General features: G+C 36.0%; 1 protein-coding gene and 1 pseudogene across 13 annotated transcripts in view; both read left to right on the top strand.

Moving 5' to 3' along the window:
- ZRANB3 (zinc finger RANBP2-type containing 3) overlaps positions 1–20,839 on the top strand; it is a 328,904-nt gene that overhangs the window by 15,903 nt on the left and 292,162 nt on the right. For 11 of the 13 annotated variants that reach the window (XM_054477865.2, XM_054477866.2, XM_063647415.1 and 8 more), the window contains exon 2: positions 10,888–11,055. In XM_054477865.2, the coding sequence (XP_054333840.1) occupies positions 10,895–11,055 (161 nt within the window). In that variant the 5' untranslated portion in view covers positions 10,888–10,894. Of the gene's footprint in view, positions 1–10,887; positions 11,056–20,839 lie in introns of those variants that run through there. The other 2 variants (XM_063647418.1, XM_054477868.2) reach the window with 2 other exon arrangements.
- Positions 3,974–4,819, top strand: LOC134737679 (ras GTPase-activating protein-binding protein 1-like; annotated as a pseudogene).

Genomic DNA, 20,839 nt, shown 5'->3' with positions numbered 1-20,839 from the left:
AATCAACACCTTAATATCACAAACAAATTCAAAAGCTAGCAGAAGATAAGAAATAACTAAGATCAGAGCAGAACTGAAGGAAATAGAGAACTATTAATAGCCTACCAACCAAAACAGTCCAGGACCAGACATTCACAGCCGAATTTGTACCAGAGGTACTAAGAGGAGCTGGTACCATTCCTTCTGAAATTATTCCAAACAGTAGAAAAAGAGGGACTCCTACCTAACTCATTTTATGAAGCCAGCATCATCCTGATACCAAAACCTGGCAGAGACACAACAAAAAAAGATGATTTCTGGCCAATATTTCTGATGAACATCGATGCGAAAATACTCAATAAAATACTGGCAAACTGAATCCAGCAGCACATCACAAAGCTTATCCACCAAGATCAAGTCAGCTTCATCCCTGAGATTCAAGGCTGGTTCAACATATGCAAATCAGTAAACATAATCCATAACATAAACATAACCAATAACAACACATGATTATCTCAATAGATGCAGAAAAGGCCTTCCATAAAATTCAACACCCCGTCATGCTAAAATAAACTGTCAATAAACTAGGTATTGATGGAATGTATCTCAAAATGATAAGAGCTGTTTATGACACACCCACAGCCAATATTATACTGAATGGGTGAAAGCTGGAAACGTTCTCTTTGAAAACCGGCACACAAGGATGCCTTCTTTCACCACTCCTATTCAGCATATTATTGGTAGTTCTGGCCAGGGCAATTAGGCAAGAGAAAGAAATAAAAGGTATTCAGATAGGAAGAGAGGAAGTCAAATTGTCTGTTTGCAGATGACATGATTGTATATTTAGAAAACCCCATCATCTCAGCCCAAAATCTTCTTAAGCTGATAAGCAACTTCAGCAGAGTCTCAGGATACAAAATCAGTATGCAAAAATCACAAACATTTTTATACACCAATAATAGACAAACAGAGAGCCAAAACATGTATGAACTCTTATTAACAATTGCTACAAAGAGAATGAAATACCTAGGAATACAACTTAAAATGGAGGTGAAGGACCTCTTCAAGGAGAACTACAAACCACTGCTCAAGGAAATAAGAGAGGGCACAATCAAATGGAAAAACATTCCATGCTCATGGATAGGAAGAATCAATACTGTGAAAGTGGCCATATTGCCCAAAGTAACTTACAGATTCAATGCTATCCCCATCAAGCTACCATTGACTTTCTTCACAGACTTAGAAAAAACTACTTTAAAGTTCATATGGAACCAAAAAAGAGCCCGTATAGCCAAGACAATCCTAGGCAAAAAGAACAAAGCTGGACGCATCACGCTACCTGACTTCAAACTATGCTACAAGTCTACAGTAACCAAAGCAGCATGGTACTGTTACCAAAACAGATATATAGACCAATGGATCAGAACAGAGGCCTCAGAAATAACACTACACATCTACAACCATCTGCTCTTTGACAAACCTGACAAAAACAAGAAATGGGGAAAGGATTCCCTGTTGATTCCCTATTTAGTGAATGGTGTTGGGAAAACTGGCTAGCCATATGCAGAAAACTGAAACAGGACCCCTTCCTTACACCTTATCCAAAAATTAACTCAAGATGGATTAAAGACTTAAACATAAGACCTAAAACCATAAAAACCTTAGAAGAAAACCTAGGCAATACCATTCAGGACATAGGCATGTTCAAAGACTTCATGTTTTTGCTTTTAGTGTTGTTGTCTAAAACCATACCATAACCCAAGATTACAAAGGTTTACTCTTGTGTTTTCTCCTTGAAGTTTTATAGTTTTAACTGTTATGTTTTAATCTTTGATCCACGTTAATTTTCATACGCAGCATGAGGTGGGGGTTTAATTTCATTCTTTTATATGAACATCTAGTTGTCTCAGCACTATTTGTTGAAAAAGTTACTCTTTTCCTATTGAATCCTCTTAGCACCCTTGTCAAAAAATTGACTGTAAATGTAAGGGCTTATTTCTGGACTTTCAGTTCTGTTCCATTGACCTAGCTGGTTGTCATTATGCTAGTAGTGCTACACTGCCTTGATTATTGTCACTTTGTAGTAAATTTTACAACCAGGAAGTAGCAGTCCTCTAGCTTTGTTCATTTTCAAGATTGTTTTGGCTATTCTGGGTTCCTTGCATTTCCATATGAATTTTAGAATCAGCTTGTCAGTGATTGAATTTTGAAAGTATAATCAGCTGTGCATTCCTGAAATAAGCCCATTTTAGTCTTGGTGTCTTAGTCTTTTAATTACTGCTATATTTGGTTTGCTAATATTTTGTTTACCTGTGAATATGAGAGATTGTATTATGTATGTTTTTTCTTGTAATGTGCTTGTGAGATTATTTAGGCTGGCTTCAGACAATGAGCTTGAAAATAATATTCCTGTCTTTGCACCAAATGGGTCAGATTTGTTTATTGTATTCTTGAAATCATCTTTATCCTGTTACAATTTAATCAGCTTGCATAATCAATTACTGAGAGACATGTGTTAAACTTTTCCACTGTGGTTATAGATAGATATGGTTGTGTCAAATTTTCCTTTTATTTTTATCAGTTTTTGCCTTGTGTATTTGTTAAGATATATTTGCAGGCTAAATTTTTCTAATAAATCTTTTATCATTGTAAAATGCTTTTCTTTATTTTAATAATTTTTTTTTGCCTGAAACCTATGTTATCTTATAATGTAAAGCAATACTAGCTATACTTTGGCATGTATAATATGTCTTATTTTAATTCTTTTACTTTCAATGTTTATGAATCCTGCTATTTAAGGGTATGTCTTTTAAAAGCAGCATGTAAATTTATATATATTTTAATTTAATATAGGAATCTTTTCATTTGTATTTAGTCCATTTACATTTAATATCTTTTCTAATTTACTAATTCTTTATTCTGCAGTAAATTTCATCCAATACATTCTTAATTAAAAAAAAAATTATCTCCCCAAAGTTTATATAGTTGTCCTGACCCGCCATTTACTTGTTATTTCCAAAATAAGTCCCTAGGTAGTGTATTTTAACAATATCTGATTCTCCTCAGTACAGTTCTACTATTTACTTAAATGAGTCAGTGAATTCCAGTTGAATTTGCCTTGTTCTCGATTGAGTACAAAAACACTATCTTGACCTAAAAGATAGAAAGTATTTCCTTCATTCTTTTTTTTCAAGTGTTGCGTACCAAGCAAATTGCTTAGAAAATAAGTTCTACTAGATTTTGCTTTCACTAAATTTCCCTAGCCAATATTATCATTTTGATTTTAATAATATGGTATTAAAAATTATGTATTGCTGGTGCGGACACAGTTGCATGAGGGGTTTCTGCCATCATCAGTGCTGTGTAGCAGAGCTAGTTCCTCTCCAGCTCAGCCGCACAAGTTTGGACATATTTGACTTTTTTCCCTTGGGTTGAATTGACCAAAGCAATGGTGATGGAGAAGGCTAGTCCCCTGCTGGTTGGGTGGGAATTTGTGAGACAGCATTACACACTGCTGAACTAGGCCCCAGACATTCTGCATAGATTTTATGGAAGGAACTCTTCTTATGTCCATGGGGGATTGGATTCAAATAGAAAGCTAGCAGATGCAGTTTACGGACAGAAAAAAATGCACAGGAAAGTGATGTCACGAAACTTCACCAACTGCCACACCAAGATTCTCCGTGTTGATGCTTATGCCACGCTAAATGATGGTGTGGTAGTCCAGGTGTTGGAGCTTCTGTCTAACAACAACCAGGCTTTGAGGAGATTCATGCAGATGTTTGTACTTGCTCCTGAGGGGTCTGTTGCAAATCAGTTCTATGTTCACAATGATATCTTCAGATTGCAAGATGAGGTCTTTGGTGGGTTTGTCACTGAGCCTCAGGAGGAGTCTGAAGAAGAGTAGAGGAACCTGAAGAAAAGATAGCAAACACCTCAGGTGGTACCTGATGATTCTGGAACTTCCTGTGATCAGGTAGTTGTCAGCAATGACATGGAAGAACATTTAGAGGAGCCAGTTGCTGAGCTGGAGCCTGATCCTGAACCAGAACCAGAACAAGAATGTGTATCTGAAATCCAAGAGGAAAAGTCTGAGCTAGCATTAGAAGAAACTGCTCCTGAGGATGCTCAGAAGAGTTCCTCTCCAGTACCTGCAGACATAGACAGTACGGGAAGACTTGAGGACATTTTCTTAGGCATCTGTGACCAGTAACAACCTTCAACCCAGTGGAGCTGTTCCAGTTACTGGGATACCTCCTTATGTTGGTAAAGTACTAGCTTCACAGCCCTGTGCAGAGTCTAAGCCTAAATCTCAGATTCCACCACAGAGACCTCAAAGGGATCAAAGGATGTGAGAACAACAAATAAATATTCCTCCCCAAAAGGGACCCAGACCGATCTGTGAGGCTGGTGAGCAAGGTGACATTGAACCCCAAAGAGTGGTGAGACACCCTGACAGTCACCAACTCTTCATTGGCAACCTGCCTCATGAAGTGGACAAATCAGAGCTTAAAGGTTTCTTTCAAAATTATGGGAACGTGGTGGAGTTGCGCATTAACAGTGGTGGGAAATTACGCAGTTTTGGTTTTGTTTTGATGATTCTGAGCCTGTTCAGAAGGTCCTTAGCAACAGGCCCATCATGTTCAGAGGTGAGGTCCGTCTGAATGTAGAAGAGAAGAAGACTAGAGCTGCCAGGGAAGGGGACTGACGAGATGATCGCCTTAGGGGACCTGGAGGCCCTCTATGTGGGCTGGGTGGTGGAATGAGGGGCCCTCCCCGTGGAGGCATGGTGCAGAAAGCAGGATTTGGAGTGGGAAGAGGGCTTGCTCCATGGCAGTGAATCTTCATGGATCTTCACGCGGCCATACAAACCCTAGCTCTTACAGAATGGTGAATTTCTTCGACCAGCCTTTGGTATCTTGGAGTATGACCCCAGTTTGTTATAAACTGCTTAAGTTAGTATAATTTTACTTCTTTTGTGTGTTAATGGTGTGTGCTCCTTTCTTCCTCTCTTCCCTTTCCTGACCTTTAGTCTTTCACTTCCAATTTTGTGGAATGATATTTTAGGAGTAACGGATTTTTCAAGAAGAAGAAGAAAGAAAGACTGAATTTCCTTGCTTATTTTGCATGTACAGACTGGATTTTTTTTCTAACATCCATTTCCCCAAAGGAATGTGTCTTGCGTATTATTGACATTTGGTACGTTTCATTCATGGGAATATTTCTTACTTTCTGTGTGTTTCAAAAGCCTGTGAGAAATACAGGATTTGATAACATTTTGAAGGCAGGAAAACCCCAAATTGTTTCTTCTTTGAGAGTCATGACCACTTTCTGGTGTGGAGAAATTGCCATTGGAAAATTTGACAATTTTGATTCTCGCTGGTATGTTTAAAAACTGAATAAAAGGAATAGAATTTTTCTTTTGATATTGGATCACGAAACACTTCTAAAACCTGTTTTTACAGTGGGTTTGGAAAATTTGACAATTTTGATTCTCACTAGTGTGTTTAAAATTTGGAAAATTTGACAATTTTGATTCTTGCTGGTATGTTTAAAAACTGAATAAAAGGAATGGAATTTTTCTTTTGATATAGGATCACAAAACAATTCTAAAACCTACTGTTTTTACCATTGAAATTTATACTGTGGTATAGGTTTTAAATGTCTAGAATGCAACTGGATGGGCTTTTCTTGAACTGTTAGTTTTTTTGAAGTAGAGTTTTTTCATGTTTAATTTGTATTTGTAAAAAAACAAAAGACAAAATATTCCCAAAACCCAGATAACAACCAGAACAAAACTGTTGTGCCTTCTGTTTATCTTTGATTTTAGTCTTGGCAATTGTTTAAAGAAAAATAATTTTTTAATATATCTAGATTTGTTTTATTAGGTTCAGATATTGTTTTTAATATCTAGATTTGTTTTATTAGGTTTTACTATGGTTGACTTATACTTCATGTGGGGAATTGTAGAAACCCTCTTTTATCACCTTGTATGTCTTCTGTTAACATATTTGTTATACGTTATTCTAAAATTGAGTCTCAAACTAGAATCCCTTTGAAGACAGATGCTTCTGTAGAGGTTCTTTGACCTAAATGGTTCAGCATTTGTAGTAAGTTTTATTCTGGTATCTAATCGGACTCCTATTCATAGCCCATAAGAAGGAATGTGACTTTAATAATGGACTTGCTGATGTGCTCCTGTCCACATTTTTTTCTTTAAATCATAGCCATATGGTAAATTTTCTATTTTGTTATGGTTCTCTTTAATTGATGGGCATGCAGTGGGTGTTTCTTGGAAATAGTCAATGTTTATTAAAATATTTCTGGAAGAAATTTTTTTTTAAATTATGTATTGCTGGTTTCATTTTGATAGGCTTCCCCCGCCTTACTGTAAGTAAATTAGGATATATATATTGAATAAAACCTTTTAAGCTAAACCTCTGAACTGAATAAAGTATTCATTATTAAAAAGGTATGCACATTATTGTAACTGTTAATTTCTTGGTAATCTAGAATGAAGATAAAATGTGCGTCTTCTTTTATTAATGTAATGTTGATTACAACTGACTTTTTGTAGCAATTAAACCTATATGGCTGAACCTACATGAGATATTCTTTATTACACCTTTTTTACTTTAGATCCTATAAATAGAAAAGAATATTTTAAAAATTATTTTTAGGATTAACGAAAACATTCATGTTCTATTCATTAGATTGTACCACTACATATTTTTAAGTTCTTTATTTATCCACATATCTATTTAAATCATCAATGAACCACACTGTAATCTTAAATTCAACTGAAATTTTTTTCTGTACATTTTCATAATGTTTTAGATTTCTTTTATCTTCATATTTAATTTTTTTCTCTTATTTGTGCCTATTAAAACAAATTTTTGATTAACATAACTTTAGTTTCATTGTTTATTTTCACAAATATTGTGCCTTGGCCAGGCGCAGTGGCTCACGCCTGTAATCCCAGCACTTTGGGAGGCAGAGGTGGGCGGATCACGAGGTCAGGAGATTGAGACCATCCTGGCTAACATGGTGAAACCCTGTCTCTACTAAAAATACAAAAAATTAGCCGGGTGTGGTGGCGTGCGCCTGTAGTCCCAGCTACTCGGGAGGCTGAGGCAGGAGAATGGCATGAACCCAGGAGGCCGAGCTTGCAGTGAGCCGAGATCGCGCCACTGCACTCCAGGCTGGGCAACAGAGTGAGACTCCATCTCAAAAGAAAAAAACAAACAAGCAAACAAAAAATACTGTGCCTGAGTCAGTCCTCATAAAAATAAATCATGTAAGCGGCAAAGGGACCCCAATTTACCAGATTTTTTTGGAGTGTCTATTAAAATTTTTTACCGAGTAAGTAAAATGAAAAGGAGTCGTTTTGTTATTCTCTCTCTCTCTTTCTTTTCTTTCCCTTTCCTTCTTTTCTTTTCTTTTCCTTTCTTTTCTTGATAGAGTCTCACTCTGTCATCCATGCTGGAGTCCAGTGACAAGATCATAGCTCAAATTCCTGGGATCAAGCAGTCCTCTGAAGCCTCCCAAGTAGTTGGGACTACAGGCATGCACCCCCACAACTGGCTAATTTTATGATCTTTTGTAAGCAACAAGATCTCGCTGTTTGCCCTGGCTGATCTTCAGCTCCTGACCTCAAGCTATTCTGCCTCAACCTCCCAAAGTGTTGGGATTACAGGGATGAGCCACTGCACCCAGCAAAGAAAACAAACAAAAAAAAGGAGTCTTGAATAAAGATGATAGACAGCCACATTTTTTTTTTTAATTTTTTACTTAACTTCTTGCCAGTGTTCCACCCTAAAACATTGCATCCTTTATCCCATTGACCCTAAAAAGTGCTCCTGAAACTCCTGTTACTTCTGGAAAGTGGACATGGTTTTCTGCTGCTGTTAGCCTTGCCAGAGGGAATTTTACTTAATCTCTGCTCCTTTGAGTTTTGACTTTCTAAAGTCCACAATAGGTATATCTGATCAGTAGCTCTAAGGCAGGCTGGGAAAGTGTCTGATATTTCTCGTGTGTATCCATTCTCTATCTCTCCCTATAGGAACTTCAGACTCATATATTTTCAAGCATACCCAACATTTCCACTTCGTATCTTATAGCCATCTCAAAGAAAATCTGTGGATTTTTTTTCTCCCCTGTTTATTTATTCTGGAGTCCTCACCATCCCAGCCAATTGCATCACTAACTCCATCACTCTAGGTCCACATTTTGATTCTACATTTCTGTTATTCTCTACATGTACTGCATCAGCAGGTGCTGTTTGCTTTACCTCTGATATACTTCGTGAATCTTTTCAGTTTCACTGCTAGAGGTTTTTTGCCTTGTCTGTTGCAACCTGAAAACAGTTTTCCTGCTTTCCCTTTTTGCTCCATTCTCTATTCCTTGCTAAGTTTTGTTATGGGGGTGGTGGTGGTGAGAGGGTCCTAGGGAGGGCCACTCATGAGTGTTTATGAGGACCTTATTCAAACAGAACTGACTCATAAATCATTTCTAAATTCAATTGCCTACTGAAGCAGTGGAGGCTTTGTTGACTGGCCAAATCTTATAAGAACATTTGTCTCCTGCCTCCTTATTGATATCTTTGTCTCCTTCAGGTGTTTTTTGAAATGTGAGTCAGATTGTGTCATTCCCCTGTTTAAACCTTCCATTCAGTACTGTCCAATAGAACTTAAAGTGAAGAGAGAAATGTTCTGTATCTTTACTATTAAATATCGTAGCTACCAGACACATGTTACTGTTGAGCCCTTGAAACATGGCTGGTGAAACTGGAGAACTGAATTTTTAATTTTAATTAAATATTTTGTTAATGGTGTATGCGACAGCACAACTCCATTAGCATTCCTTCCTTCTTAAAAAGGAATCCAAAGTTACTATCAAGGCTGTATATGATTTGGCTCTTGTTTATCTCAGTAGCTTCATCTTACACTATTCCCTTCTCTGGATCATCAGCCACATTGGCTTTTTTTTTTTTCTTTTTTTTTTGAGATGAAGTCTTGCTCTGTTACCCAAGCTGGAGTGCAGTGGTGCGATCTCAGCTCACTGGAACTTCCTCCTCCTGAATTCAAGTGATTGTCGTGCCTCAGCCTCCTGAGTAGCTGGGATTACAGGCCTGTGCCACCACACCCAGCTAATTTTTGTATTTTTAGTAGAGACAGTGTTTCGCCACGTTGACCAGGCTGGTCTCAAACTCCTGACCTCAGGTGCTCCGCCCACCTTGGCCTCCCAAAGTGCTGAGATTATAGGCATGAGCCACCGTGCCCGGTCCACCTTAGCCTCCTTTCTGTTTTCTGAAAACACCAAGCCCTTTCTCAATTTGGGTCCTTTGCACTGATGCTCTCTGCTTGGACTGCTCTTCTCTTAATTTTGATCCTGGGTGGCTTTTTACATCTTTCAAACAGCACTTCCTAAGACAGGCCACTCTTGGTCAGCCTACCTAAAGTGACCAGTACTCTCTTAAATTCCTTACACTATTTATGCTATATTATAATTAATCATCCTTCCCATTCGATCAGGTGTAGCTGAAAACAAAAAAGAAAAACCATCATATTTATTTATTTGCTAATTTTAAGTTTTCCCCTGAAGAATATGAGCCCTACGAGTGTGTGGGTCTTGCTTCTCTAGGTTGTGGCATGTAGTACCTATTTGTTATTAATAAATAAATACTTGCTTTGTTCTTGACCTTCTTAGTAGACACAGAAGTTGGTTACTTTTTTGGATGGAAGAGAGCAATAGTTACATAAGTCTATATGTAATTGAGGAAAAAAGCAAACTTTTTTTTTTCTTGAGACAGAGTCTTACTCTGTCACCCTGGCTGGAGTGCAGTGGCATGATCTTGGCTCACTGCAACCTCTGCCTCCTGGGTTCAAGCGATTCTTCTGCCTCAGGCTCCTAAATAGCTGGAACTACAGGCGAGCACCACCACGCCCAGCTAATTTTTGTATTTTTAATAGATACGGGGTTTCAACATATTGGCCAGTCTGGTCTCGAACTCCTGACCTCATGATCCACCCACCTCGGCCTCCCAGAGTGCTGGGATTACAGGCGTGAGCCACCGCGCCTGGCCCGCAAACTTTTTTTTAAAGATGAAATGAGATAATACATAAACAGGAGGCAGGGTACCACCTAAATACAAAATATTATTATTTGATAGGCATTATAGTGTAGTGGTATAATAGGACATTTTCTTCCAGAGTTATAAGAATTTACAGATATATGACATTTTTATGTCATAGAAAATTACAGTAACATCTGTGGAAAACCAGGGGGTGAGGAAGGCGTTAATCAGGCAAAGTGTTATACTGTGGATTCAGCTCATTAAAAATAATTAATTTTAATATTTAAACAATTTAATAATATTACATTAATTTAATTAGTATAAATTAAATTTTGAAGTTAAATAAATTTGATTTTGAAGTTAATGTCTTTGTATTTTATAATTTTTTTAAATGCAGCTTTACCTCACTCTTAGAAAATCTGGTGTGATATGAAAATGTGGATCCATAAAAGGATAAATTATTAGAGTATTCATCTTTCTCTAGCAGATTCATCCCTTATTTTAAAAATTATTCGATTTGTGAAAAATCTAGTTTATTTATAATTTTTTAGTAATAAATTTGTGGCGTTAAACTGGTGTATGGTATATGGTATTATGGCTCAAAATGAAATAGTACATGCTGAGTTCCTAGAGAGTGCATTAAGTAGTTGCTTTCAAACTCAGTGCTTTGAATTTTCTTAGTAGCTTTCTGTGAGAATATGATTTAGTTTATATAAATGGTATGTCAAAGCTATTTATAAGTACTTTAATATTATTTATATGTGATTCTGTAACATACTTAGTAATATCTATTTCTTATACCCCTCCCTTTTTTGTTTTTTCTTTGTTTTTAGGATCATCATGCCTAGGGTTCATAACATAAAAAAGTCTCTTACACCTCACATTTCTTGTGTGACAAGTGAATCTGATAAACTGCTGGATTTTTTGCCTGACAGACTAAGAGCAAAGCTGCTTCCATTCCAGAAAGATGGCATCATTTTCGCCCTCAAAAGAAATGGCAGGTAAAGTTCTTCTTTTAAGACATGCTAAAAATGTTAAATTCCTGGCAAGTGTATTAAAAACATAGTTCTGTTCAAACTATTGTTTTTGTGTATTCACAGTCTTTCTTTAGTAGAATTGATTGTGACCAAGTTAGCTTTATCGATTTACTATGGTTGACTTATACTTCATGTTGAAATATATTGAACCAATTGTGATTTCTTAAGAGAAAGTATGTTCAGTTATCTTAATTATTTCAGTTATCAGATATTCTCAGCAACTCATATATTGACGGTTTTCTAGAGTGTATTGCTTTCACATGAAACTACTTCAACTTATTTCCATCGTTTTTTGGTTTTTTGTCTATTACCAGAAGGATTTTTTTTTTTTTTTTAATTGACTCTGCCCTTTCACCCAGGCTGGAGTGTAGTGGCACGATCTTGGCTCACTGCAACCTCTGTCTCTTGGGTTTAAGCGATTTTGCCACATCAGCCTCCTGAATAGCTGGGACTACAGGGTGCACGCCACCACACCTGGGTAATTTTTGTTTTTGTTTTGTTTTTTTTTAGGGATGGGTTTTCACCATGTTGCCCAGGCTGGTCTTGAACTCCTGGGCTCAAGTGATCCTTCTGCCTTGCCTCCCAAAGTGCTGGGATTACAGGCATGAGCCACTGCACCCATCCATTGTATTCTTATTCTTTTTATTTTCCACCTTAGATTTAGCAACTTCTGGGTGTGTCTTATGAGTACCTTATACTACTGTCTGTATTTCTTTACTTTTTTCAAACTTCATGATAGTTATATGATCTCTTCCATCAAATTGGGCCATTATATTGTTTTCTATATTTTTAAGGATAGCATTATCTTAGTTCCACAGTCACATATATCATATACTTTCTCTTCAACATTTTATTATGAGCAATTTAAAAAACATACAACAAAGTTGAAAGAATGTTAGAGTAAATGCTTGGTAGAGGCAACACCCACAGTTTATTATTAACATTTTGCCATGCTTGGTCTATCACGTATTTATCTATGAATCCATCCTTCTATCCTATCCCATCAGTCCCTTTTATTATTTTCATTCATTTCAAAGTAAATTGCAGACATTATTATACTTTCCCATATATACTTAAGTATATGTATGATTAACCAGAATTCATATTTGTTTACAGACTTTTTTTTCTGTTGAGATTTAATTAATGAAATGTACAAACCTTGACAAATGCATATACTCTTATAACCCAAACCCATCATCCTAGAAAGTTACTTCATTCCCTTGCTCAGTCAGTCCCCACTCTCACATTGATCTGATGTTTTTTATTTTGCCTGTTTTTAATGGTTTATATAAATGGAATCCAGTAATATGTGCTGTTTATGAAAAACTTCTTAAAATTGTTGTAATCTTACTGAGATTCATGTATTAGTAGTTTGTGTCTATTGTACACATTTGTATTTATAGCTGTTAGTTGACACTTAAGGTTATATATCTGGTGTTTTTCACCTTACACCTGCATCTTCTCAGTTTTTCCAGCCTAGACATCACTTCTGTAGATTTCCATTGCTTTTATGGAGTTAGAAAAGTTGTACTCTTCCATATTCACAGTGTTAACGGTCCTCAGATTCCTGAAGATTCAGTCACAAATGACATTTTAAACTGCCATTTGACAGCCTTTAGGTATTTCATACTTGTGTGGTTGGGCTTCTCACTAGTAGAAAGAACATACGCTTTAGGTTTAGACTTGGTTGAAATCTGAGCCACTTACTGTCTCTGTGATGCTGTTCATGCTTCTTTAACAATTCATACTTCAGATTCGTTAACTATAAAATGGATTTGATAATCCTAATTACTGTGGTTAAAAAAGAAGCCCGAGTTCTTCATAATGGTGAAATTAAATGCCTTTTCCCTTTTTCGTAGCTAGACTTAGTAATTTCCAAACACTTGTCCCTGGACTGTTAACCAGTCCTAACAAAATATGGTTACATGTAGCAAAATGAGAAAATAAAAAGTGTGCTGTTCATAAAGCAAAATTCATTCATTTTAGAGAACTTTCATTTATTTTGAGCTTAAGTCTTCTTTTTTGGAAGCTTAGAATTGTCCTTTCTTTTCTGAAAACATGATGTTAGTAGTGGAAATTTTTTATTATCTTATTTGGCAAATGAAAACTTGGCAATGTTTCCCATCAAGTTTTTTGTTTACTTGACCATGAAATAATAATTTCAGGATTTAAAAATAATTTAAGGATATATTTTATCTTGAGTTCGTTCTTCAGTAATATTTTCGTTGGCAATATATGTCTGCTTTAATAGTTATTTTTTTCTTAGCCCTTTGAAGGTTGTATCCTCCTGTCTTCTGGCTTCCATAATTGTCATTGATAATACCCTTGAGTCTCAAAATATCACCTTACAGATGACTTATTTATTACAAAGGGAAAAATTACAAAATGGCCAAGCTTGGTATTGCTAATAGTGGGACAGCCACATGCATAATGTGGTGCACAGGAGAGACATAACATTAACTTATGTGGTGTTCTTACTGGAAACATTTGATCTAGGAATCATGGCGAAGCAGTCCAACTAATCCAGAATGTAGAACATTTTTTCAAGACAGCTGACCTGGACTCTTCAAAGGATTCAGTGTCATCAAAAATCAAAGGAAGTAGCATATCAAGGAAAGTCTCTAAATTGAGAGAGATCTAATAACTATACCATCTGAAAGTAATGCACGAGCCTTGATTAGATCCTGGATCGGCAAAAAGAAAAGCTTTAGGGAACGCTTTTAAGATCACTGGGAAAATTTCATCAGGACTCTCTTTAGATGATGTTATTGGATTAATGTTGATTATCTTAGATGAGGTAATGGTGTTGTCGTTGAATAGAAGAATGTTCTTGTTTCTGATAAATGCATGATAAAGAATTTTCAGACAAAGAATAATAGTGCTATTGTTAGTGCTATACTTTCTATATTTTCCCAAAAGAGAAGGACTTATGTTCAGAAACATTTTGAGTGGATAAGCCAAAATGTTAACAGTGTGAATTTAGTGAGTAGTATATTCTGGTGGGTGTCTTCATTGGTGAGTGGTATAATCTGTGGGGTATACTCATTGAATTATTCTTTTTAGCTTTTCTATGAGTTTGAAATTTTTCAAAATAAAAAAAAAATCAGTCTAATTTTTGTTCCTTTGTGCATCATCTGACTTGAAGATTTTCTCTTTGTCTTTGGAGTTCTGCAGTTTCACTATACTTTATTCAGTATGGTTTTCTTTTTATTTATCCTGTTTAGGATTGTTGTGCATTTTAAATCTGGGATTTGTGTCTGTTGATTCTAGGAAATTCTCAGCTATTCCCTCTTCAAATATTGCTTCTCCCCCATTTGTTTTGTCTGCTGGAATTCCAGTTAGATTTATACTTGACCTTTTTACTTCATCCTATGCTTCTATTAATGTCTCTTATATTTTCTCTGTCTGTGCTACATCATGACTGTTTTCAAGTTCTCTCATAGAATTCATAACTGGCTGGTCTAATCTGCTGTTTCACCAACCTATTCAGTTTTTTAAAGTAGTTTTTTTTTTAACTGATATGTAATTTACATGGACAAAGGTACACAGATTATGAATGTATAGCTTGAGGAATTTTCACAGTATAGCACCACCAAGATCGAGAAATAGAACATTGCCAGCATCACAGAAACCTCCCTCTTCCCCCTTCCCAATCATTACTACCTCCTTTTTCTTGAAAAGTAACCACTATCCTGACTTCTAACATTATAGATTGCTTTTGCCTGTTCAACTATATTATTGTAATTGTATATTCTTTTGTATCTTGTTTTTCTCAACATTATTGTGAGTTCAATCTATGTTTTTGTATGTAGTTGTAGTTTGTTCATTCTCATAGCCATGTAAAATTCCATCATGTGAATATACCATAATTTATTCATTCTACTGTGGAGCATTTGTGTTATTTTTAGTTTGGGGCTCATAGAATAGTAATGATATGAATGTTCTTATACAAATCTTTTGGTGAACATATATACACATTTCTGATGTGTATCTACCAAGAAGAATTGTTAGGTCATAGGTTGTGCATGTTTTCCACTTTAGTAGATAATGCCTGTATTAGTTTGCTAGGACTATCATAAAAGCATACCGCAACTGGGTGGCTTAAACAACAGAAATTTATTTTCTCACAGTTTTGGAGGCTAGCAGTCCAAAATTAAGGTGTTGGCAGGGTTGGTTCCTCTTGAGAGCTGTGAAGGAATTATCTTTTCCAGGGCTCTCTTTCTTGACTTGTAGGCTACTGTTTTCTTCCTATTTCTATTCAAATTGTCTTCCCCCTGTTTATGTCTCTGGGTCCAAATTTGCCTTTTTTATATGGACACTAGTCATATTGGTTACATTGGTGATACCCTAATGACTTCATCTTAAGTAATTATGTCTGCAGTGACCATATTTCCAAATAAGGTCACATTCTGAGGTACTGGGTGTTTGAACTTCAACATATGAATTTTGGTGTTACATAATACAACCCATACCACTGCTAAACATTTTCCAATGTAATTTCACCAATTTTTACTTGTATCAACAGTGTTTAAGAGTTCCACTTTTATCTCATCCTCATCAACACTTCATTTTGCCTATCTTTATTTTCATTTTAGATATTCTGGTAGGTATATAGTGATGTACATTGAGGTTTTTATTTACATTTCTCTGATGATAAGTAAAATTTAATACCTTATCATATGCTTATTAGCCATTTGGACATCTTTTGTTAAATGCCTGTTCATGTCTTATCTGTTTTTCTTCTGGATTGTCTATTTGCCTTTTTCTTATTGTTTTGTAGGAGTCCTTTTGTCAGATTTATATTCTGGATATGAGTCTTTTATCAGGTATATTTATTGCAAGTAAATTTTCTCAGGTTGTGTTTTGCCTTTTCCTTGTCTTAATGATGTCTTCTGATAAGCAGAGATTCTCAATTTTAATGTCATCTTACATAATCTTTATCCGTATTCATTCTATGGCTAGCACTTCTTTCATCAAATTTTAAAAATCTTTGTCTACTACTATTGGGGGAAATCAGCCCCCAGTATTCAACATGGGTCCTTTTCTATTTTCCCTAAGTGTCGGCTGGCCTGAGAAATAAAGGGAAAGAGTACAAAAGAGAGAAATTTTAAAGCTGGGTGTCCAAGGGAGACATCAAATGTCGGCAGGTTCTGTGATGCCCCCCAAGCTGCAAAACCAGCAAGTTTTTATTAGTGATTTTCAAAAGGAGAGGGAGTGTACGAATAGGGTATGGGTCACAGAGATCACATGTTTCACAAGGTAAAATATCATAAGGCAAATGGAGGCAGGGCGAGATCACAGGAATGGGCGAAATAAAAATTGCTAATGAAGTTTCAGGCGCACATTGTCATTGATAGCATCTTATCAGGAGACAGGGTTTGAGGGAAGACAGCCAGTCTGACCAAAATTTATTAGGTGGGAATTTCCTCGTCCTAATAAGCCTGGGAGCGCTACAGGAGACCCGGGCTTATTTCATCCCTTATCTACAACTGTAAAAGACAGACGTTCCCAAAGCGGCCATTTTAGAGACCTTCCCTTGGGAACGCATTCTCTTTCTCAGGGATGTTCCTTGCTGAGAAAAAGAATTCAGCGATATTTCTCCTATTTGCTTTTGAAAGAAGAGAGATATGGCTCTGTTCCACCCAGCTCTCAGGCAGCCAGACTTAATGGTTATCTCCCTTGTTCCCTGAACATCGCTGTTATCCTGTTCTTTTTTCAAGGTGCCCAGATTTCATATTGTTTAAACAATTTATGCAGTTAATGCAATCATCACAGGGTCCTGAAGTGACATTCATCCTCAGCTTACGAAGATGACGGGATTAAGAGATTAAAGTAAAGACAGGCATAGGAAATCACAAGAGTATTGACTGGGGAAGTGATAAGTGTCCATGAAATCTTCACAATTTGTGTTCAGAGATTGCAGTAAAGACAGGTATAAGAAATTATAAAAGTATTAATTTGGGGAACTAATAAATGTCCATGAAATCTTCACAATTTATGTTCTTCTGCCATGGCTTCAGCCGGTCCCTCCGTTCGGGGTCCCTGACTTCCTGCAACATACTACAAAGTCATGAAGAGATTTCCTGTGTTTTCTTCTAAAAGCTTTATTGTTTTAATTTTTACATTAATTCGATTTACAGTCTACTTGGAATTGTTTTGTGTATATGGTATGAAGTAGACATCAGGATTGATTATTTATTTATTTATTTATTATTTTTTAGAGACAGAGTCTCACTGTCGCCCAGGCTGGAGTACAGTGGCACCATCTTGGCTCACTGCAACCTCTGCCTTCTGGGTTCCAGCGATTCTCCTGCCTCAGCCTCCTGAGTAGCTGGGACTAGAGGTGCACACCACCATGCCCAGCTAATTTTTGTATTTTTAGTAGAGACAAGGTTTTACCATGTTGGCCTGGCTCATCTCGAACTCCTGACCTCCATTGATCTGTCTGCCTTGGCCTCCCAAAGTACTGGGATTACAAGTGTGAGCCACTGCGCTCAGCCTCACTTACTTATTTTTAAATTTATTTTTACATATGAATGTCTACTTGATCCAGCACAATTTATTGAAAAGACTTTTTCCTACTGCATTGTAATGTTACTTTTGTCATAAATCAAGTAATTTTATGTGTATACCTTTCTAGATAAGTGCTGTCTAATGGAACTTTCCGCTGTGATGGAAATATTCTTTATGTGTACTGTTTAATTCAGTAGCTATTCACTGCAGATGGCTATTGACTACTTGAAGTGTGGCTAGTGCAACTAATGACTGAATTTTTAATTTTACTAATTTTAATTAATTCAAATTTAAATAGTTACATGTTTAGTGCCTACCATATGGAATAGTGCAGTTGTAGATTCTTTGTTTTGTTTCTCTGTTTGCAATCTTTGTGTCAGTACCATACTTCTTAATACTTCTTACTGTAGCTTTATAATAAATATTCTGGTATCAGGTAGTATAAATCTTTCAGCCTTACTCTTTTTCAAAATTGCCTCAGCTATTATTGACTCTTTGCATTACATATAAATTGTACAAGTCATTTATCAATTTTCACAAAAAAATGTGCTGGGATTGTGAATGGAGTTTTACTGCATCTATAGATCAGTTTGGGGAGAATTGATATATTTATAATACAGACTATTTCATTCCATGAACATGAATTATTTTTTCATTTACTTAATTGCTCTTTCGGTGTCCTGTATATCTCTTATCTTTTTTTGTGTGTGCTGCAGTTTTGATATTTTGTATTTAGCCATATTCAAGCTTACTGATTTTATCTTTTGCTGTTAATTAATTTATTGAATTCTCTTAAGGATGAGACCATCACTCAATATACTTGAAATCAGAAACCACTCAATTTCTTTCTTGATAAGCAAGGGAGAACTGTGCTTCTTAGCCATGACTTTCTAAACAAAGCAGAGTTGGTATTGCATTGGGCTTTGGAAGCCTGGAGACTTTCAAAAACAGGAGTGTTTAAGGACTGTCTGAAATTTCTGTGTAGAGTTTAGGGATTAGCTGACTACCAGAGAACAGTTAGTCCTTTCCTTTCTTGAAATTGTAGAATAGGGACATTTAACTTTCTGTTCTTAATTTCAGAAAGTATATTTTTAAGTCCTAGAATATCCAGTTCAGTTCTGCCTGCTTATGTTGGTAGTGTCTTGTTTTTTGCAATGTTTTGATTCTGTGTCTTATTTCTGTAAATATTTAGAACATACTTATTTATGTAAGTCATACTTATTTGCATATTTGAAGTCCTTTAGAGGTTGATTTTGCCTTTTATTGTTTTATGTGATGGTTTACTTCCCAGTGTATTTGCAGATGTCTTAAATTTTGTTTTAATAAATAATCTTAATCTGCGGAGTTTTGTTTTTTTTTTTTGTTTTTTTTTTATTTAAATGGAGTTTTGCTCTTGTTGCCCAGGCTGGAGTACAATGGCGCCACCTTGGCTCACTGCAACCTCTGCCTCCTGTGTTCAAGCGATTGTCCTGCCTCAGCCTTCCGAGTAGCTGGGATTACAATCGCACGCCACCACGTCTGGCTAATGTTTTGTATTTTTCGTAGAGATGGAGTTTCACCATGTTGGCTAGGCTGGTGTCAAACTCCTGATCTCAGGTGATCCACCTGCCTTGGCCTCCCAAAGTGGTGGGATTACAGGCATGAGCCACCATGCCTGGCCAGTCTGTGGAAATTTTGAGAGATGTAAATGAGTAAATTCTTTAATGGAGGATTTGCAAAATTAGATTCTTGGCTTGCGGTTTCCCAGGTCACACAGGTAATATAAATTCAAACCTCAAGTTCATTTTTAGGTAGGCTTACTATTATGAATTTTGATCATTAATTTTCATCTCCTGCCAAGCTTTAAATTTCCTTGTTAGCTTAAAAAATTAAGTATAATTTAATTTAATAAAATATATGGATTTTAGGTGCACAGTTTTGCAGATTCTGATACACTGAATACCCCTGTGTTTTCAAAAACCTCAGTCAAGATATAAAACATTACCATCACTCAGAGTAGGCCTCTTTCTAAACAACCCCATCCTCCTAAATTAAAATCACTGATCTGACTTCTGTCACTAAAGTATATTTTTTATAGTTACTTGGTGCTGTATTTTTTTCAACTTTTTGAAGTAATTTCAAATGTACAGAAAAGTCACAAAAATATAGAATAACTTTTATGTATGTTTTACCTAGAGTCACAAATTTTTAACATTTTGCCATATTTACTTTATTATTCTCTCTCTCTACACAAACATACATACACATATATACACCTATGCTTGCATTCATATTTTTATAAACCATTTGAGAGTAGGTTGCATACATTATGATCCTTTAATCTGCAAAACTGGCTGCTCTGCCTATGGAGTAGCCATTCTTTATTCCTTTACTTTCCTAATAAACTTGCTTTAAAAATAATAATAACATGCAATACTATAATATAGTAGGTATTTTTTAAAAATAAAGACATTCTCTTATATAGACACAGCACAGTTACCAAATTTAAGAATTTAACTTTTTATTTGTTTTTTTATTCTTAGTTTTGTTTTTTTAGAAACACGATCTCACTCTGTCACATAGGCTGGAGTGCAATGGCACAATCATAGCTCACTGTAACCTCGTATTCACAGCCCTAAGTGATCCTCTGACCTCACCCTCCCAAGTTGCTAGTATTACAGGTGCACACCGCTGTAATACTTTTTTTATAGAGACAGAGTTCCACTATGTTGTACGGGCTGCTATTGAACTCCTGGCCCCATATGATCTTCCTGCTTTGGCCTCCCAAAGTGCTAGGATTACAGTCATGAGCCATTGCACATGGCTGGAATTTAACTATTATACAATACTTTAATATATTTTGTTAATTGTCCCAATACTGTCTTTTATAGCATGTTTTTTGTTCAGTATGAAGATCTAATCCAGGATCACTTACTGCATTTAATGATATCTTTTTGTTTCCTTTAATGTGGGACAGTTCCTTACCCTTTCATGACACTGGCCTCAACTTATTTTTATAATGTTTCATCACAATGAGATTTAGATTATGCAATCTTTCCTGCATCAGTACATAGTGAGATTGAGGTCATATTCTTCTCAGGGTATTATTTTGAGCCCCTTAGCCCCAAGGCCAAGTTCCTGGCCAAAGTTTGGTCCGGTTTCACTGTATAGTTACTATTTTTGCTTCTCACAGTTGTTTAGTATGTAACAATTAACATGAGATATTATGACCATGCAAATATGCTGCTCCTTCTCT

Source organism: Pongo pygmaeus, chromosome 11, assembly GCF_028885625.2.
Source record: "Pongo pygmaeus isolate AG05252 chromosome 11, NHGRI_mPonPyg2-v2.0_pri, whole genome shotgun sequence".
Classification (NCBI taxonomy): domain Eukaryota; kingdom Metazoa; phylum Chordata; class Mammalia; order Primates; family Hominidae; genus Pongo; species Pongo pygmaeus.
This window is presented reverse-complemented; position numbering and strand designations above follow the sequence as displayed.